This window comes from Pagrus major, chromosome 1 (genome assembly GCF_040436345.1).
Source record: "Pagrus major chromosome 1, Pma_NU_1.0".
NCBI lineage: Eukaryota > Metazoa > Chordata > Actinopteri > Spariformes > Sparidae > Pagrus > Pagrus major.
The window spans coordinates 19,770,354-19,790,823 of NC_133215.1; the positions used below are offsets into that span (position 1 = coordinate 19,770,354).

Genomic DNA, 20,470 nt, shown 5'->3' on the forward strand with positions numbered 1-20,470 from the left:
GCAGCCTTCTGAGCAGATCTGCCTTCACATCTAGCCTCAAGGTCTCTGCCACAAGCCTCCAGGCTGTTCTCCAGAGCAACTCTGCCCATCGGCCCAGCTTCCTGATAGTCCTCCAGAATGGCTCCACCTGTCTGCCTAGTTTTTCTAGTTGTCCTTCTTAACAGCTCTGTTTGTCCTCCTGAACGGCTCCTGCTCTGCCAGACTCCAGTTCCCCAGCCATCCCCTGGAGTTCTCCTGCTCCACTACTCTTCAGTCCCCAGGCCACACATCTCTTTGGTTCCCTCCGAACGCTGAACCCTCTACCATGAATTCTTGAAACTGTACTCACCTGCTTCTGTTCTGCCGAGTCTGTGTGCATCTGGATCTGTCCTTCAGCTGCCTAGTACTCATATCTGTATATCACAGTGGTACTTACTAATGGTACTGATGAAACCCTACTACATGCACAGAAAGAGCAAGTAGCATATTGCACTGGCAGCAGGTGTTAACCATTATTAAAGATCATAGCCTGTTTATGATGACCCCAAAAAAGCAATTGATAAGTGTATAATAATCAGCGGGGGAATGATGTGTTGGGAGACAAATGTATGGGACCCAAAATGGAGCCTTGTGGCACACCACAAGACAGAGAAGCAGTTAATACATTAACGTAATAATAGAATAATAGAGACCAATGCAAAACCCACTGGAGCTATTCCAGAAATACTCCCCCACTGTCCCCATGGTACTCTGTCACAATGTAGTGATCAACTGCATTGCCTGAAAACTACAAATCATCATGTCATTTAAGACACCATACAGGGTTGTTTTAGTGGAACGTGCAGGATGTTCTACCATAGGTGGAACATGGGAAAAGTTAAAAGGTTTTCAACCAACAACCTTGTGTCAGCATGGAGATGCCTGCAGGACATCACCAGCTATAGGAAACCACCCCTATAGATGTGATTCAAAACTTTCAGAGACAAGACCAGGAAAGCACCCATCCCCCATCTTCATGCAGGTCATTAACAAATCACTGAAGCTGTGTGAAGTTCCTTCCCTCTTCAAATGCTCCACAATCATCTATCACAGGACAAGATGATGACATGCCAGTCAGCCTGACCTGTGTTGTCATGAAATCCTTCAACAGACTCACCTGAAAGAGACCATAGTACTCTTGCTGGACCCCTGTGTTTGCATACCGGGCAAACATCTGAGTGGATGATGCTGTCCACATGGTGCTGCTCTACCTCCTGCAACACCATGACTCCACAGGGACAAGGATCCTGTTTTTGGACTTCAGCTCAACACAATCATCCCAGAAATCCTTCACTTCAACTCAAAAGCATGGTATGCAACTTTCTCCTATGATCCTGGGCAAAAGTCCAGTCTGATCATGGGGCAGTAGTGTGTTTGGGTTTCTAGGAATTGGGGGATATTGAGTAGCAGAGAAATAATCCTCCTGCATTTTGGACAGTACTTTTGTTGTGTTGAGTCTTCAGCCTAGCTGCTTTGGGTTTTTTTTTTAATTTGCTTTCATGCAATTTGATGTGCTTTGGTGTTCTTACAGTTGTAATTTTGAACATGACATTATGTGGCATCAAGTGTGGTTTTGGCGGTTGCTTGCCGTCCCCTTTGGTTTGCTTCTCAATCGCATGTTATTTTATTTGTGTGGTTATAGTGACGGCTCTACCCAGACTGGAAGGCTGGGGAAAATTACCTACAGCAGTCGGACAATCAGCACTGGCGTCCCCCAGGGATGTGTTCTCTCCCCGCTGCTCTTCTCCCTCTACACCAATGACTACACATCAGGAGAACTGTCTAAACTCCTGAAGTTTGCAGAAAACACAAGTATCAAAGGCCTAATCCTGGATGGCGAGGCGTCTGCATACAGATGAAAGGTTCCACAGCTCCCTCTCTGGTGCATTCAGAATTACCTGGAGCTGAACAAGCACTGTGGAGATAACTGTTGAATTTAGGAGAAGCCCACAACACTGCCACCTTCACTATATTCAGCAACCTTGTGTCTGATGTGGATACCTTCAGGTTCAACATCCGTTTAACATCCAACATAGACTCTGCCATCAAAAAGATCCAGTGTAGGATGTACTTCCTACACCAGTTCTACACTGCAGTAATCCAGTCTGTTCTCTGTGTCTCCTTCATTTTTTGGTTTGGATTGAACACAAAACAGGACAAGTACAAGAAGCATCACTGTGGACCCTGGTTACAGCCTGTTTCAACTACTCCCCTCTGGTAGGCGCTACAGAGCACTGTGCACCAAACAACCAGACTTAGACGTAGGCTACGGTCACATATACATAAAACAGCAGCATTGAATATTCGCCCCCCGTTCAATTTCGTTCTGTGTGAGTGAAGGGGCAAATAAAACATTCAAATCCTGTGAAGAAGCAGTTCAACTATGGTGAACTCTGACAGGTGAAGTCGCAACCACAACCAATAGCTAAACCCCAAGTGGACCACAAACCAGAAATCTGAGTTCTGTGTGCCTCACATCCTGCACTGCCCACATTCAGCATTGGCAGAGACAAACACATGAGAGTTTGACTAATGGCTGGAACAATCATTGCAATCCCAATGATTCAAAGGATTACTTGATAACAGTAAGCTCAAAGGGACAGTGCAGCGTGCTCTTGCAGCTTGCAGGTTATAGGCATCATCCTGTGGTGTTCAAAGGATGATGCACTGAAGGACTACAGTCATTGTTGTAAATACATTAATGTTTTTCATTTAATTCATTTCTAACGTCAAGCAGCAGCCAGCCGATGCCACTCAAGGATGCCACTTACTTTACTCCAAGTTATAATCATGGAGTGTGGATTCAATCTGCATGTACCGTCTGATTTATTAACACTGCAGCTCCAGAGCAGAGCTCAGCAGATGCAGTTTAGTGGTGGGTTGAGATCACTGCTGCTTGTAGTAGATTTTACAGCATTCATGGTCAAAATAAATGTTGATGAAAAATGACTCAAACTAGTTGTCTAGTAGTCTTATTGTCTAATAATAGCTGCATTTTAGCCATAACTTTTATTTCATCAATGTTTATTTCTTCCACTACAACCTTCTTTGTGGTTCTTGACTCCGAGACTGTTGAGTTTTAATGTAAATTCTAAATCAGGTATAAATCCAGTACTATGACTACTAAAACTACTACTACTACTACAAAACATTCATAAAAATAGCATGTTATCATGTTTTGACATTCATGAAAAAAAAACTCTTTCAATAAAACATGGGAATGTGCTTTTATTAAATAATAAATTACAATAATAAGACATTAATAATGTATAAATAACTCAATATAACACTGAAAATTATATCCCAATGTGTCACAGCAACTCTGAGAAAAGTGGTTATTAAATAAATGTACACCGTGAAGTTCACATCCTAAGTGATATGTGGATAGTGGGTCGTCCATTTAGTTACAGGAGTTAAGACAGCAGCGCTTCACCTTATGATATAGCAGTTTAATCTTCACATCACACATTCAGAAGTAGTTGATAAGTTGATGTAAAGTTGCAGTGATGTGTGAACAGAATATGGTCACGAGCATGCACACATAAACACTGATTCAAAATTCTGCTTGACACCTTTGACTGCACCAAAATCACAGACAACTACTTTCAGTTTGTTGCAGGCATCACATTTCAATTAATATCAAAATCGCACTAATGTTTATGTTTGTACAAAATTATGATTTAGAACGAAAAGATTGAAAGATATTTAAAGATTGAATTACTTGTAGTTTTGGCATATTTGTCCTCTACTCTAGACAGTTCCCGAAAAAAAAAACCGTGGTAAACATGTTTACAACTTACAATTTGGAATTATTACACCAACACTTTGAGTATTAAAGCTTCTTGTAAACATTATCGTCTTGAGAGAGATATTAGTTATTTCTGACAGCAGTGTTGGACCTAATCTCTGTAAACCTTATCAGAAAATAATTCTTGACTTTGTAAAAATGTACCTAAAAGTCTCAGCAGTCAGAATGTGTGAGGAGGACACAAAGCTGGTCCAAGTGCATGTTTCTCGCTCCATTACTGTGTATAGATGGCAGAGTGCTGCCACCAAGTGGTGAACAGGGTGAAATTAATTTTAAAAGGGCATTAACACAAATTCTGGTGACCAAATCAGAGTTTAGTGATAAAACTTTGGCATGACAAAAGATATCAAACAAAAAGTAATGATCATCTTTAGTTTTGATTGATTACACCAATCGTCAAAACCAAAAATCATCGAGCAAAGGCTGATTCACACTATATATTATACTCCAGTTCAGTATGTAAAAAAAAGTTGTATAAAAGTAGTTTTTGTGGCATTATTGGCCATGCTACTCTTTAAAGGATAATCACCAATTTTTACATATTATAGTGTGTTAACAGGTCTTGGGGAGTACTACTGCATATGTGAAAAATGTATTGTAAAGCCTTTTGTGGCTCCAGAGGAAGCTGCATGTAATCTGATAAATTGTCTCCCCTGATGTCTCTCTGGCTAAATTGCATTGTGAGTAATGTAGGCACCAGAATGACTTTTTCCATATGTGCAGTAATGCTCCCCAAAACTTGTAAACACACTTTATTGTGTAAAAATGCTGGAGTTACCCTTTAACTGCTGAAAAAAAAAAAATACAGCTTAGATTACATGCTTCTAGCTTTTGCAATAAAACTAGGTGCATGTTGTCCATTTAGCTGTCAAAATAGGTCACAAAGGAGAAAAATGTATCATTTAATAAAACCAGTGATCTGTTTAACAATTTTCCACTGGTCTCAATGCACAGGCACAAATGCAGTATTTTTTTGCACACTATTATGGTGAATCTGCAACACGCACAGTCATGCATCTTGTTGGACTAATTACACAAACGCTGTAGCCGACAGAATTGAATTTCATATGCGGCTGATGTTGCAGCTTTCTCTCATCTTAGTATGCAGGTCTGTGCACACAAACTATTTTGTAAACGCAAAATGAAACATAAAAAGGGCGAGGGAACATTAGAGAAATTTCATTTGTTGGTGAGGGTGGGTAGAAAAGAAGTCAGCACAGCTTGTAATGTTTGTTAAGCCCTCCTGACAGTTAAGCCACAGGGATTCTTTCTCCGAATGCTGCTGAGAATTTTAAAAAAGCAATTTGTACAGAGTCAACTGCAGAGCTTCACTACAACACAGGAATTATGATTTTAATATTTAGAGCAAATCATATAATTTGTTTGAACTCAGACGTCAGCTGCTACACAACAATAAAACTGAAAAATTTGCCTCTTATACTGATAATTATGTGGCACTTTCTAAGCTTGAACTACCTGGACGATGATAAATGAGAAGGCATTGGCAGTAGATAAAATGTTAATTTTATAATGGCACTAAGTCTCTGGGTCATCCGAATATCAATAGGAATGACTTTGAAATGAAATTAGAGGGGTCTGATATGCGTTTGTGGGGAGGGTGGTGTAGAGGAGGATGGGTGGAGTCTGGAATCAGAAAAAATGACACAGACTTTTACAGAATTCAATGTTTTCCAAGCATGCAGCGATGCCGTGGTGAAAATGATTATAGGTTCATCTGCATCAGCTTCATTGCACTGTTATTTATTCTCACTCTGTACAATTCCCCTGACTGACTGACTACAGGTTGCTTTCTTGGGTGTCGTTGGAGGATATGGGGTGCAGACCTCCGTTCTCGTTCAGTCTCTTGGCTCGATAGGTTTCATAGTGAATGTTATGAGTCACCTCCTTCAAATCCTGGAGGTGAGATCTGAAAGAAGACACAGACACACAGATTACTGGTTATGTATATAAGGTATTTTAAACAGGGGAGGTATCAGCGTTACTGTGTATTTTTAAATGCATATCAGTGATCTTTTATCATCATCATTATCTGTTTTGGTTTAATAGACTGAATCACTGTGACGTTACGCTAGACAACTTCCTGGTAGAGAACTGGTAGTTGATTTGCATCGCAGAAATATGTGACGTTGGCAAACTTCTTTGTTTCTTTTGTCATTTTCAGCTGTAACTGTAACATTTAAAGATATATAATAAAACACAGTGTTCCAACCTATCTGATATTTCTACTGTGCTTATTTCGTGTTCTGTGTTGCTTTGCTAGCATCTTTGATATCTACCCAACATCTCAGACTATATGCTTCTTTCGGATAAACTCAAACTTCCATTTTCTTTAGTCTACGGCCGAAAAGGTAAATTAAGTCTCCAACCTAACGTTAGTGTTAGTGTTAAGTGTTGTAATTACATGAAAGCATAAATATACATTTTAGATGAATGACATCTATACACTCTGAAATAACATAAAAAGTTAATAAAATTGTATGTAAGCTATGTGACGCAGGTTGGTTTGGTCATTTCCTGTTTTATTTTGTAGATTATATTATCGCGTATCGTGTATTGCTTTCCACTTCCTGCCTTTGTCTTTTTCCCACCCTGTCAGTTCCTGTGTATTTAAGCCTGTGTTTTTCCTCAGTCTTTGCTTGCTTCATTTGTGTCTCCTGCATTCCTGCCTGTTCCCTGGTCCTCATGTGTCATTCCTGATTTGCTTTAGCAAATGATTATTCAATAAATAAATAAAATATACAGCAGATTATTTGACAATGAAAATAATCATTAGCTGCAGTTAGTTAGTAGAAGTTAGTAACCATAACTCCTGATTTATGTTATTTTTAAGGGAAATCATTTTAGGGAAAGTTTCTCAATATGGCAAATTCCATAGTTTCTGATTGCTTGCATTGCCATAATAATATTTTTAAAGAATATTTTACCTGATCAGGAAGTCCCTCAGCTGAGCAAACTCACAATGGTTGGGATTTTCAACTGCAACAAAAAAATGGACAGAATCAAATGTCATATCTCATATGCCAAGTCATTTACCTGAGACCATCAATATTTCTGTGGCAGAGCGACTGTAAATGTTGCCATATCACGCACCTTCTACAATTCCCCACGCTGTCTTTCTCCCCAGGACCCGTTTGCCATTCACTTGATATTCTTTGTCACTGCCCACCACAGCAAAGGGCATCGCCTCCTATGGACAGAGACATTTCACCATGGTTCAGTATAATAAAGAGTGCGGAGCAAGATCTATGAGATGAAACTAATACACAACATGCCCCAGTGCCCTGACATTCTGTTTAGAGGAAGCAGTGCATGAGTGTGTGAGGGATTGGGTCAAGCGGGGTGGAGAGGGGTGGGAGAGAATGAAAATCATGGGACAAATGTGTCTGAACAAAGACAGAACAGAAACACTTACTCTGATCTTATCATTGTCGCTCTTGTCCTCCATGTCCTCATCAAACTCTTTCTGTGGGTAAAACTCAATCCCGCCCATCTCCAGTTCCTTCCTCACCTACAGCACAAAACAAAGACAGGAAGCAACACACGGCTGAGTGATGTCTGCAAGTCACTTGTATATCTAACATCTGGAGAGGTTGCTGGATCGTAGCCTGTCCAGTATGGGAGTTTTGAGAAATATAATATCCCAGTTTTTTGGTTCCCCCTATATTAAATCCTAGCCACTTGGGGTAGTGCAAAAAAGCTGTAATCACAATAGTGACAAATGATCATACAAAGTTGATATGTTCTTAAAAAATAACTTGCAAACAAACAGCGATTGACTCCCTCCTTTCCCTTTCAGTCACAACGCGCTACAAAACAGTAGGAAGCAGTATGGAGGCCAGTGATAATGTTAGAGTGGTTACTTTTTTAGATCTTTAACTCCAGTCTCTCTTTCAAACTCAACGCTGACTGAACGATGCCCCAGTGCTGCTTGAACGGAGACAGCTGGAAAAGCATTTACATGCCAATTTCCTTCACTTCAACCGGCTCGTAGCATAGCACCAGAAAAAGAAGAAAAATCAGCCACTACTGCAGTCATTTGACCCAGACAAAGGCCAGATGTTAGTGGGTTTTTTGTCTGAAGTGACAGGGTATTACACATTCAACAGTCAGGGAGTATTACTATTCATTTTTCATTCATGTTTCTGGCCACATGATGAATGTTTTTTTTTGGTCTCTTACAACTCCCCAGGGAAACATCTGGCTCTTCAGCTGCTAAATGCTCCACTGTGTTCACCAACTAGTCACTAATGGTGTCTTGGCAGGTATTGTACAGTGGGCTTTAAGAGCTTTTGTGCTAAAAAACAGCTGTTTGCTGAGACAAAAAAAAATGCCATGAGAGTGATGAGACTGAACCAGCGGGACGTAAAATCCAAAACGATGAGTTAAGAGATGCTAAAATGCTCCTTGGAGCTGAGTGGAACTGCAGAGTCAGATGGTGATTCTCTATGAGATCTACCTTTCACATTACATTTTACATTACACTTGTTGCACTCTGTGTGTGTGTGTGTGTGGGGGGGGGGGGGGGGGGGGGGGGGGGGGCAACATAATGTTGCTTTAATAATAAAATATTGATTAAGCTGCGTTAAAGGCCAAGATATGTTCTGCGCAGGACAATCTGAAGTTGTTTAAAATACCTCAAACATGTCTTTGGCATTTCTGTTCTGGTATTTAAAATAACTCCAGGCATCAGTGCCTACAGCTTCCAAGAAATGTCAGTAGAGAACTGACATAAACAAAGATGCTGATATTTGAAATGAGCTAATTAGCAGTTACATACTTCGGGCCTGTCTGATTAATTGGTCTAGTGTTAGTGGGATAATTTGTGAAACTTACCCGCTGTTTGAACTCCTGTCTCTCCTCAATGGTCATTGTGTCTGACTTTGCAATGATGGGAATAATGTTGACCGAGTGACTCAAGCGCTTCATGAACTCCACATCTAGCTGCCGGAGACTGGGACAGACGGACAGGTAGAACAGAAAAAACAGAAGGACAGTGAGTAAGTCGGTATATTTAGGAGCTTTGAGTCTTCCAGGTTTGGGTGCAACAGTAAAAGACGATCAGGATAACAAATAGCAGAGGGAGGCTTAGGGATTTTTATGGCCGTGTTTCACATTACCTTTTCCTGGTTTTGTAGCAATTACAAAAGACTTACAGTGTGAATGTGACTGAAAAGTAAGCTTATCATTGGACAAAGGTTGTGTCCCAGTTCTTGTTTGCCTGCACACAAAACATCCTGTCGGTCTCAATTACCCCGGCTAAGAAGGATAGGACACACTGGCTGTAATACACAAAAGACTGTATCCGTTTACCCATTAAAAAGCAATTTCACAGTTGTCAGCGGGAGCTAATTGTGCAGTGTTCAGAGGAGAAAGAGAGGTGTGTGTTGTCTGCAATATAAAGTAGCACACTTGATTTGGGGCTTGAAATGAAATGTTTTGGGATAAAGGGACATGAACTCTGTGTGTGTGTGTAAGTAAAGCCTTTGCCAACAGATTACTAAAAACACATTCCCCTCAGATACTTAAAGATGGTTTAAGTGATTACTTCACTAATCTCTAGTTTCACTCACGAGTGTCCAGTTGGGGAGATGAAGTAGAGACAGCAGTGCACCCTGGTGTCAGGGATACGTTTCTTTCTGGTGATGTTGACCTCCTCTTTCAGGAACTTCTCATACTGCTCATTGATGTACTTGGAAATGGGCTCCCAGCTGTGGATACAGCAGCAGAAGTCAGCGTGAGAGAAAAAGATTGCATAAGCGGGGAAAAAGGAGCAAAAGAAAAGGAAAGCTTTACTTGAGTAGTTTTGGGGACTAATGCATTGCCGCAATCCGGAGCTTAAAGTATAATTATAAGATGACAAGCTAAAATGTGTTCCTGGTAAGATGAGGCAGTAATGATGACATTTATGGGGCTTTAATGACCCAGGACTTGGAAAACCCACCAGTTGTCGTTATTGATTTGGTCCCCGAAGCCTGGAGTGTCGACAACTGTCAGCTTCATCTTCACACCACCCTCCTCGAGGACTGAAAAAAAAAAAAAACAACGAACAAATGATAGCTATTGCTTAATATGTGGAAACACGACTGATCGGTATTTGGTGTGTATTTGATATCTCAACATATTGAACAGCGTTCAGGCCAGAGACACAACCAACAATAAATTATCTGAGAGAGATATTTTTAACATCTGTGTGATGTGATGCCACATGTCTGCTGAGTCCTTCACTGGCAAGGGCTTAATAATGTCAGGTCACTGTCAACCGCAGGCAATGTGTGCATAATCATATAAACTGTAGGGACTAAACACAGCTCTGTCCAAGGGTCTGACGTATCACCACTGTTTCCCTGGTGCTGTTAAATCATCAGGAATGTACACAAGTTCACATTTCCAGTACTGCACACCCAACCCAACTGTCTGCCACAGTTATTAATTTGATACTAATACTGGGGGAGGGGCAGTTAAGTCATATATTTTCAAATGCTACACATAGTGGCTTTAATTAGGGGTCATTTGCTCTGTACTCTGGCTAATTTTCAAATAAGCATCATGGCTTGCTGCTCAGCTCTGTTTATTGCAGCAGAAAGCTTGTGCATTGTGGAAGAATATCAGTTACATGGGCATCTCACGAGGGAAGCAACATTTCTGATTGCCCGCTCGACAACATTGTTAGCAAACCACAAATTGAGCCACGCTTACCGCTTTGTGTCAGTTGTCAGCAGGGGTCATTGACTGTTACTATGGAAACGCGGCTCTCAGTTCTGAGATTGTCTGGCGTTATGGTAGCAAACTTTTTAAAATTTCATATGAGGTCATGCCTACCATTATGCAACTGTCTAACGTGAGTATTATAATATACTTGTGATTCACCTACAGTATGTCTGTGTGTGAACACATATTCTCTGCATTGCGGATCAACAAGTGAAAACACTGTCTCTACTTTGAAAATCCTCACAGTTATGGATATTTCTGCCAGGCTTGATATATTTGTGATCTAGTGGGAATGATGTGCCCGATAACAATCTGTACTAGATTTTGCCTAAAACCATCATGACCTAGACATTGAGGAGATGTAGAAATATGCTCAAGCCATTCATTAGTGAACTCCATCATAAACAATTGTGCTCATTATAATGCTACACATCAATGCTGATGTAGAAATATGGTAAAAAAATTCCCCTTACTATGGAAGCCCTAAAGGGCCATGCATTCATACATTTTATTTCCTCCGTTTTCCCGTGATAACAAGTTAATTTCATTTGTTTTCTCGAGATCTCAAGTTATTATCTCGAAATAACAACTGCCGTTTTCCCGAGATAACGGGATAATTTTCTCGAGATCTCAAGATAATGACTGTGATATGTGAGATTTCCATCACACACAAGTGGCATGGCATGCTGACCGATGGGTTTCTTGAACACTACTGTAGGTATGTCTATTTCTCTGTTTGTTTTGTGCGTTTATGCTTTCTATACTAAATTAGTTTTTGATGAAGGGATGAATGAATGTTATAACAGCTCAAGATCTCGAATTAATTATATCGTTATCTCAGGAAAACAAAGTTTCGTTATCTCGAGATTACGAGAAAATTATCCGTTATCTCAGGAAAACGGCAGTTGTTATTTTGAGAAAATAGCTCGAGATCTCGAGATTACGAGAAAATTATCCGTTATCTTGGGAAAACAGCAGTTGTTATTTTGAGATAATAGCTCGAGATCTCGAGATTGCGAGAAAATTATCCGTTATCTCGGGAAAATGGCAGTTGTTATTTCGAGATAATAACTCGAGATCTCGAGAAAACAAATGAAATTAACTCGTTATCACGGGAAAACGGAGGAAATGAAATGTATGAATGCATGGCCCTTTAGGGCTTCCATACCTTACACTTATAATCAAAATTCATTATATAGTTCAGATGTATATAACGTTCCCACTGACATGTTATACTGTATAAAGGCAGGCATATGAGTCGACGGGAATGATTGGAATTACAGTGATCTGCAATTTAAAGTGTGAAGTCAATGGCCCCTTTTCTGCTTCCTTCTCCCTAATTCAGACAGTCTTACTCATACGACACCCATCCTCAAACTCAACCTTTATTTTGATATTAACTACACACCTGTAAAGTTTCTTGACTGTATCATGTATGGTTGTGATGCATGTGTGCATGTGTGTTGTATCATGCTGACAAAATCTGTCCACAGACAGACAGGAAGACATATAAGCACCTGGCAAAATAAACAAAATTGCTTCTGTGTTGGTTTCTCCAGGACCACATTTTGCCATGATGACACACACACACACACAAACACAGACTCACAAAGTGAAAATATTACTGGCCAACGCTGTCTCCACTGGTAAACATTTAGCATCTGTCATGGCAACAACAAGCCATTAAAGGATCAGTTCACAGTTTTTCAAGTCCATCTTAATAGTCAGGTGCTCATACTAACATTTAAACAGGCTTTGGTTGCTTTTATCATTTTATCCTGTAGATCATACTGGTGATTAAGAGATACACTCCCAACATGGATCCAATATAAGTGATAGAGGATATTAGTCTGTCCTTCTGTGGTATAAAAACAAACTTATATGAGGCCTGAGCATTCTGAATTAGACAAGTTTACATTTTAACACAAATCACACAGTAGACACAGCAGATGTGCTTGTTCGTCCAACAGAAACACTGATGTTTAGAAAAGTCTGATCAATGTTGATTTATTACTTGCATCAAGATGACATCACAATTTTCTCTGGGCAGAGTGTGGGACATTTTAATTTACCAGAAATGTAACGTGACTGCACCTTTAATGGCAGAGCCTTCTTGTTTCCTACCTTGCCTTCACCGTTTGATTTGATTTCCTGTCCTGACTGACCATCTTGGCACATCTACACAACATCAGAAAATCATGTTTGGCCAGAAGAACCAGCCAGGTTATCAACAAAATGTAGTTAGCTGATCCTTGAAATCTATCTTTCATCTGTCAATGATCTGTCCATTGACAGATGAAAGTCTCTGTATTCCAGAGCAGTGTATATTTAGTAGAAATTTTGAAGGAAGCCACCATCTTATTAGAAATACAGTAAAAGAAGGATTAAAGCCCCTCACACAAAGTACCTGCAGAAGATGCAGAAGTTGACTTAGAATCAATAGAGAATAAATGGCAACCTCACTTGGCAGCTACCAGTGTGCACTGATACACTGTAACTGGGCTATGTGGGACTAAGAACAAGGTCAAAGATCGTTAATTTTCTCTGTCAAATTAAATGCTGCTATAATTGTCTGGCTCTAAAGAGAGAACAGTCGCTCTCTCCTCATACTCACCATGAGACACTGCCTTGATATCAACAGTTTTGGGGATCTTGTCATCACGGGCCCAGCCTGCACTCTTCCTGCTCACCTGGGACTTGAATAGGGTGTTCACCAGAGTGGACTTTCCGAGACCGCTGTGACCTGAGATGAAAAGGAGGGCCAAAATGTAAGAACAAGGCTGAAAAGGAGTTACAATTACAGATAAAGAGAGACAGAAAATGTCTAGGTGATTCAGATTGTTTTCACCAAGAATGAGAACGAACAAAAAATAAAAAATGCATCATATTCTTCACACCTTTAGACTATCAATCATCTTTCACTCACCAACAACCATGATATTAAAGTCAAAGCCTGTCTTCATGGTCTTCTTCCTCATCTGCTCAATGATGGTGTCAATACCAATGTATCCGAGCAAAGTGGATCCACCGCCGGAGCTGTGGGAGCCACCATGAGCATGACCTCCATTGTGTGCTGCAGTGTGACCCGCACCGTGGCCTGCACCGTGGCCTGCACCGTGGCCCACACCATGACCCACACTATGAGTGCTGATGTGCTGTGGGCCGTGACTCCCGATGGGGACGGGGATGGCACTCGGAGGAGGAGCTCCTCCTCCAATGCCCGGGGCCTGCGGCGGGAATGGGCTGGAGGGGGAGGGAGCCCCCACATTTGGGGGCTTGGCAGGGACGGCCGGTTTGGGTCTCACTTCTGGAGGAACTACGTCTGACATGTCTGTAAGAGGAAAGGAGAGGAGTATAAAAATATTTTTTTTTCATTAACAGAAAATGCTGGTACATCACTAGGAAGTCGGCCAATCGAGTGTTCTGAGATAATTTTAGATACTGATCTTATTAGCATATTGGGTACGGCCAAATCTCACAGATTTACATGAAATAGTTTCTTTATCAACATTTTTCTATAAAGGAACTACATTTTTTTAGTCACACCAGTTAGGAGTAGGGGTACAATAGTATTGAGAGTATCTTCATTTACCAGGTATGAGATTGGCACTTGGGAAAGCTAGAGCGACAGGTCAGGACAATATATTAGCTGATATTAGCTCATTGCAGATATCAGTTGATATGTTGCCAGACTCTGATAACAAGCAATTGTAAAGAAATGCAAAATATATGGTGGTCTAATGGTGTCATTACATTTGTCAACCACAGAGTTTATTCGTGAGATGCAAAATCCTCGGCTAAGGAGGACATATCTTGGTGATAATTATAAAAATAAATCCCTGTCAAGAATGTAAAAAAATAAAAATGCGATTTTTTTCAACTCTCAATAATCAATATCAGCATATGTACTGTACATCAGCACTGTCAGTTACCCACTACTGTCAGAAACCCAGAGTTTAGGTATTGGTACTGGAAGAAAAAGTCACCTTGGTACAAGTAAATGTAATTTGCTAATGCTGTGAGCACTAGGGCTGCAACAATTAGAACATTTCATACTTACAACTATAATCGTTTATTTGTCATTTTTAAGTAAAAAATGGCCAAATATTCAGGTTACAGCTTTTGAAATAGAAATGTTTTGCTCATTGCTTAGTCTACTATGACAGTAAACTGAATATCTTTGACAAAACAACAGTGTTGTAAAAAGAACCCAAAGTCATACTTGAGCGAAAATAAAGATATACTGTTAAAATAGTACTTTGGTAACAGTGAAAGTCCCCCATACGAAAAGTAGTTAAGTACAAGTCTTAAAGTGTCTTTTATATATTTTTAGATACATTTTTAAATCGGATTTTCGACAAAATAAACTATTTTATAAATGAGCTACTTTGGCTCTAATGCAGCATGCAAAGCAACTAGTAACTTGCCTCCAAAATGTAGTGGAGTGTAGGTATAAAGCAGCAGAAAATGGAAGTACTAGGAAAGTATCTCAAAATTGTACTTTAGTACAGAAGTTGAGTAAATGTACTTAGTTACATTCCATCACTGCAACACAAGACATTTAGGCAGTTCAAATGGGCTCTGCAAACTTGTCATCGGTATTTTGCTGCCATACCATGTAGAGCTGCAATGATTAATGGATTATTTGTGAATGATTAAATTAATCACCATCTATTTTGATTATCAATTAATGGGTTTGAGTAATTTTTAAAGAAAAATAAAGTCAAACTTCTTTGATTCAAGCTTCTTAATGTAGACATTTTCTGGCTTATTTACTCCTCTATGACAGTAAACTGAATATCTTTGGGTTGTGGACAAAACAAGACATTAAGGAAGTTACAATGGACTCTGCTAACTTGTCATGGGTATTTTTTCTATTACCTGTAGAGCTGCAATGACTAATTGATCAGGTATCAACTATTAAATTAATCACCACCTATTTTGATTATCAATTAATGGGTTTGAGTAATAATTTAAGAAGAAATAAAGTCAAAATTCATTGATTCTTGCTTATTAAATGTGATACTTTTCTGGTCTCTCCTCTATTATGGTTAACTGAATATCTCTAGGTTGTGGACAAAACAAGACACTCGAGGGCGTCATCTTGGGCTTTGGGTAAAACTGATTGACATTTTTCACCAACAACTAATCGATTAATCAGGAAAACAATCAACAGATTAATCGACAACAAACATAAACGTTAGTTGTAGTCCTAGTGATGATCTGCAGGTAAGTTAGACAATGTTTTTTTTAACTGACCCTTTAAGCGAATACAAACAGTGCAGGCAGATGGCAACAGTAAGAGGAATGAGGTTGAGCCAAGATGCTGATAACCTCAGCCCTCCGGGGTGTACACACGGAGCAGCCTGCTGCCAGGCTTGAAGTCAGTGCAGCCTCAGTGGTAGATACAGATCATACAGGTCACTGAGGCAGTGGCTGTCACTTTGATTCACAAGACTCAGTAGTCATGCAGCCCTGCTCCCCTCTCTGCCTGCCCTCTTGCTCCTTGTTGCCTTCACACATGTAATACAGTGCACTCCCCAGATGTGCAGCATTTTTTCAGCATTAATAGCAGTGAGTGGCTAATACAGGAAAATCACACATTTGAAGACTGGAACATAAAATACCTGATGACATGACATTAACTGTTTCCCGACTAAAAATGGGTATTTTTGTTCTGGCTGGCCACGCAAATTAACATACACGCCCACGTATTATGGGTCCATATTTATGTTACCTATAATGTCCATCTGTTTTGATACAACACAGGAGACGAGCTCCATCACAGCCTGTCGACCCCCATTGTCTCTCTCCAGTCATGCTGGATAATAACGTTAACGGCTAGCTGCAAGCAGCTCCGTGCTAGCTGCTAGCTTCCGTCGGCTAACTATCGGTCGGCTCGCCTGTCACACTCACCGATTCCCGTTCAATTGACCTGCGCACAGCTCGAGGAGGAGACAGTCCGATCTGTTGTCGCTCTGAGTCCAAGAACAAACGATGTATATCCAAACACAGAGATAATAAGATGAGTAGCAGTCATGTGATTAGTCTGGGTACCTCTCCTCTCCTTCCCTCTGGCCGTGAGCCCCCCTTTACCGTTACCAAGGCGACAAGAGGAGAAGGAGTGGGGAGATGCAGCGCGCATGCGCAGTATGACTTTCCCTCAAAGGGACATTTTTTGGCACAGTGTCCTCTGTCACTGATACAGACTATTTTTAGGGAACACTGAGGGTTTGCGTTAAGCTATAATTAGTCCAAATTAATCAAATTTGATCTGAATCAAATGTGGCAGATATTTTTAATGTAAAAATTCTCCTCCATGGTGAAGCAGGGTGGAGGAAGATGTGCTGATGGCCTTTACAGAAGTTAAAGTATACTCAAATGTAAATAATGCCCCCTTAAAAGTGTAACTACTGCTGTTATTATTTTTATTGAAGTAAAAGTGCATAGGTATCATCAGCAAAATGTACTTAAACTATTAAAAGTTCTCATTGTGGAAGCAGAACAGCCCATGACAATATTTTATTATGGTGTATTATGAAATTGAATTACTATTAGCATACTGTATGTGGATGTAATTTTTAACTGCTTTATATAGATAAGAACATCATGTATAACATTATATTTTATTTTGCATTGTGTGTAAAGACTTTAAAGGTGCACTATGTAGTTTTGGGGAAGCAATTTTAATCCACAGGAAGAGATCCTCACTGACTGATTTTTTATGCCTAAACAAACTAAATAAACAAACTCTCTTTGTTTTCATGACTGAATCAAATTGACTTTGTTTATATTTGGCTTCAAACAGTGTTCTGGGGACCTTATTTTCCTCTGAGAACAGCTTGTCTATTCAATTATGGAATAAAGAGGTTTTATTACCTCATTAATATTGTAAATATTACATTTCTAAGTTTTCATTTCTTCCCCAAAACTACACAGTGCCCCTTTAACTACCATATAACTGAAGTGGAGTAAAAAGTTCAATATTGCCCTCTGAAATGTGGTCCAAGTAAGTAGCAAACTATAATGGCAATCAGTAGAGCGCATACCTCCGCCAAGGCCCAACAGTCCCCTTTATCCACATCAAACTGTTGTCACTCGTGTTGTCACGCCTGAGAAATGAGCGAAAATGTCAAAAAATGCCCAATCTCGCGATGTAAAAGAAAGTGACAAAAATGTCCTGGATCTGTCCCTTTCTTCTGCAGTCGCACCAAAAAGTAATTTGTCTTTTGTTGTCCAAGACACATCCTCCATCCAAGTTTTGTAGATGGACACAGGAGAAAAAACATGACTTCCTTGGTGGAGGTAAAAATAAAGATACTGTAGTAAAGAACAAGTATCTTAAATTGGTACTTAAGTAGAATAACTGAGCTAATGCAGACAGCTACATCTACAACAAGTACAAGTACTCCATTACACTTATAAGTCATTCAGTCATAATTTTACTAACCTAAAAGTACAAAAGTATCATCAAGAATAAGTACTCAAAGCTTCAAAACTACTCATTCAGTGGCAGGACATATTATATTATTGGATTATTAAAATGAATGCATTATTATGTAAGCAGCATTTAATATTGTATCTGGTCTGGGTGGAGCTCATTAAACAGCTGTTAACTGCTACAACACGGGTTCCTGACTTCATCGTAAATAGCTTCTGAGCTCACTTATCAACAGATCCATCCCCATGACAGCAGAGTAAACTCTACCTGCTGATGACGACCATGTGTTACAATTGAAAGCTCCAGAAAGTGCTGGAAAGAGATCGCAGAGTCAGCTTTGTTTTGTAAAACAAATACTGTACAGTTTTACCTTGAAGGGCCTCTAAAATCTTGTTAAATGAAGCAATATAACAATCAACTTCAGTTGGACTTCACAGAACTCACAAACATACAGTCTGCAACCTGCTGCAAGTAGATGATGCTTCATGAAGGCTGGTAATCACTGCACTGTGATATCCTAAAGGCCCTCAGGAGGAGATTCAGACAGCTTATTTATACTTAGTGGTGTCTTATTTTTAATCTCTATCTTCCAGGATTTACACATTATATGTAAGTGTTGCTCATTAAAATGATTCTTTAAAGTGTGACAGGAGGAGAACCTCAGCTGTGTCACCGTACTCACACTTTATCTCTGAGTTGCTCTCCTTTCGTCCTGCTTTTGCTTTCCTTTCTGCATGTTTTCCTTGTGTTTGTTTGTCTCTGTTGAGTGCTGCACTGGCATGTCCCCCTGGACTCACTTTGATAGAAGTCTGCTAACCAACGCTGTCATGTCTCTGCTCTGCATGTCTGTTACTCTACTGATAAGGAGCAACGTCTTAAATCCCTCTTTGACCGCCCCCTCAGCAGAGTTCCCGCCCCCTTAGATAGCAGAAAATTATTTAATTTCTCACTCCAAATAGATTTAAGAAGAGGAGATGAAAGAGTCCCTGATGTGCTCTGAGGAATTTGTCTTCTAAGTGGTTTCTCTGTACTCACCCACATACACTGAACCTGGGTAGTACATGGTGACATAATAGGGGTCCTCTGCTTCCTCCATGATAAACGCTCTGTCTGCTGGAGAGTAATTCGGTTGGTGTAGTGGAAGGGTAGCTGTTGTTGTCCCATCTGGTCTCTGGTATTCTCTGTGCTGCGGCTGGGACATCAGGTCAAAGACCCCCTTTGAACTGATGCCAACCCTGTTTGTGTTGAACGGGCGGTGTGCCACAGGCGGTGACCAGCTTACAACGCACTTCTCTGAGGGATATTCTGGTAGCTTTGTGGGCACCTCATGATGGCCAGATGGTGCAAAAATACCTGTTTGATTCAGTCCTGTGTCACTGCAGTTCTCTCTTTGTCTGTTACTTTGATGCTGGTGTTTGTGTGATATAATATCAGGTGGTGAAAAGGTAGTTTTTGATGTGGCCTCCTGTGTGTGAGGTGCCACCAGACAGGTCTTAAGTCGATTTAATCTGTGTGGACACTGAGGAGGATCCTCCGTTTTCTGATCGATGCCTTCTGAGTGGCAGCTGTAATCCTTTGAAGCACAGTCGGACTGACTTACTGCACTCTTCACATCCATCTGAGTGGTTTGACTCTGAGCCTTCGACCAGAGTCTGGGTTTCTGAGGTGACTCGTTTTCAAAGAGTTTCGATGAACTTCCTGTAATTGTCCATTTATTGCTCTCTTCCTGAGTTCTTGTTTCACTGTTGTAGCCGAATCGTCTCCTTCTCGTCTCAATATTTGGAGAGACAATAGATATTTTGGGAGTCATTGATAAAGCTGCACTTCTCTCAGAATACATTCGCTCATATGATTGGTCATTGAAAGCAAATCCTGCAAGTCTACTCTGAGGGTATCTGTGAAGCCTCACCTGAGCAGCCAGTCCATCTAACACAGACAGAGACTCTCTCTGAACGTTAGCAAACTTAGTCCCTCCAGACTCTGGGAGAGGTGTTTGTGTACCTGCCGCTCCAGTTGGCAGAAATTCCTGCTGTTGTTTGATGTTTGACTTTGGTTTAACAATTGCACTGATGTCTATATTCCTTGGTGGAGGCTGTGGTTTCTCTTTTCTACTAAAACCCCATTTTTCTTGCAATAAACAGGAGTTTTGAGACGTGGCTGCTTGTCTCTGAGACTCATGTGGACAAACTCTTCTGAACGTGGGATTAGTGAAGTCCAGTAAAGCTTCTTGGTCAAGGATGTCATGCTTTGCCACTTTGCTGCACTCAGGGTCAACTTTAATGTTTGATATGGTAATCGATCTAGCACGTCTTTCCTTTGCAACAGGAGACGGCTGCTTGACTCCTCGGCTGTCTCCTGAAGTTGGAGACGGACTCAGTCTGGGTGTCGGGACGGTCAGAGTCGGAGAAACACTTGGCTTCGGCGGAGGCTGGTGCAGTAATGGAGAAGGATCACACAGATGTGAGGTGGGGAGA

The 20,470-nt window shown here is 40.5% G+C and overlaps 1 protein-coding gene across 2 annotated transcripts; it reads right to left on the reverse strand.

The window, feature by feature from the left end:
• Nucleotides 1-3,228: 3,228 nt before the first annotated feature.
• On the reverse strand, nt 3,229-18,847 carry septin3 (septin 3). Of its 2 annotated transcripts, XM_073475567.1 has the most exons (12): nt 18,679-18,807; nt 17,605-17,667; nt 16,472-16,533; nt 13,482-13,886; nt 13,170-13,298; nt 9,789-9,870; nt 9,418-9,555; nt 8,681-8,798; nt 7,260-7,355; nt 6,938-7,034; nt 6,772-6,823; nt 3,229-5,753 (listed from the first exon to the last, which is right to left on the reverse strand). In XM_073475567.1, the coding sequence occupies exons 4-12, from the start codon at nt 13,882-13,884 to the stop codon at nt 5,624-5,626; spliced, it is 1,245 nt and encodes a 414-aa protein (XP_073331668.1). In that variant the 5' UTR covers nt 13,885-13,886; nt 16,472-16,533; nt 17,605-17,667; nt 18,679-18,807; the 3' UTR covers nt 3,229-5,623. The 2 variants fall into 2 exon arrangements, with proteins under 2 accessions (XP_073331668.1, XP_073331661.1); XM_073475560.1 differs by lacking the exons at nt 16,472-16,533; nt 17,605-17,667 and having other exon boundaries at nt 18,679-18,847.
• Between the last annotated feature and the right edge of the window lie 1,623 nt (nt 18,848-20,470).

Bases quoted from the DNA above. Each gene is read 5' to 3' on its own strand.
- septin3 (XM_073475560.1), bottom strand. From the start codon at position 13,884: ATGTCAGACGTAGTTCCTCCAGAAGTGAGACCCAAACCGGCCGTCCCT. The intron at 9,556-9,788 runs GTGGGTTTTCCA...CTGTATCCACAG, and splicing joins CAAATCAATAACGACAACTG to CTGGGAGCCCATTTCCAAGT. The intron at 5,754-6,771 runs GTAAAATATTCT...GTCTTCTTTCAG, and splicing joins CTGAGGGACTTCCTGATCAG to ATCTCACCTCCAGGATTTGA.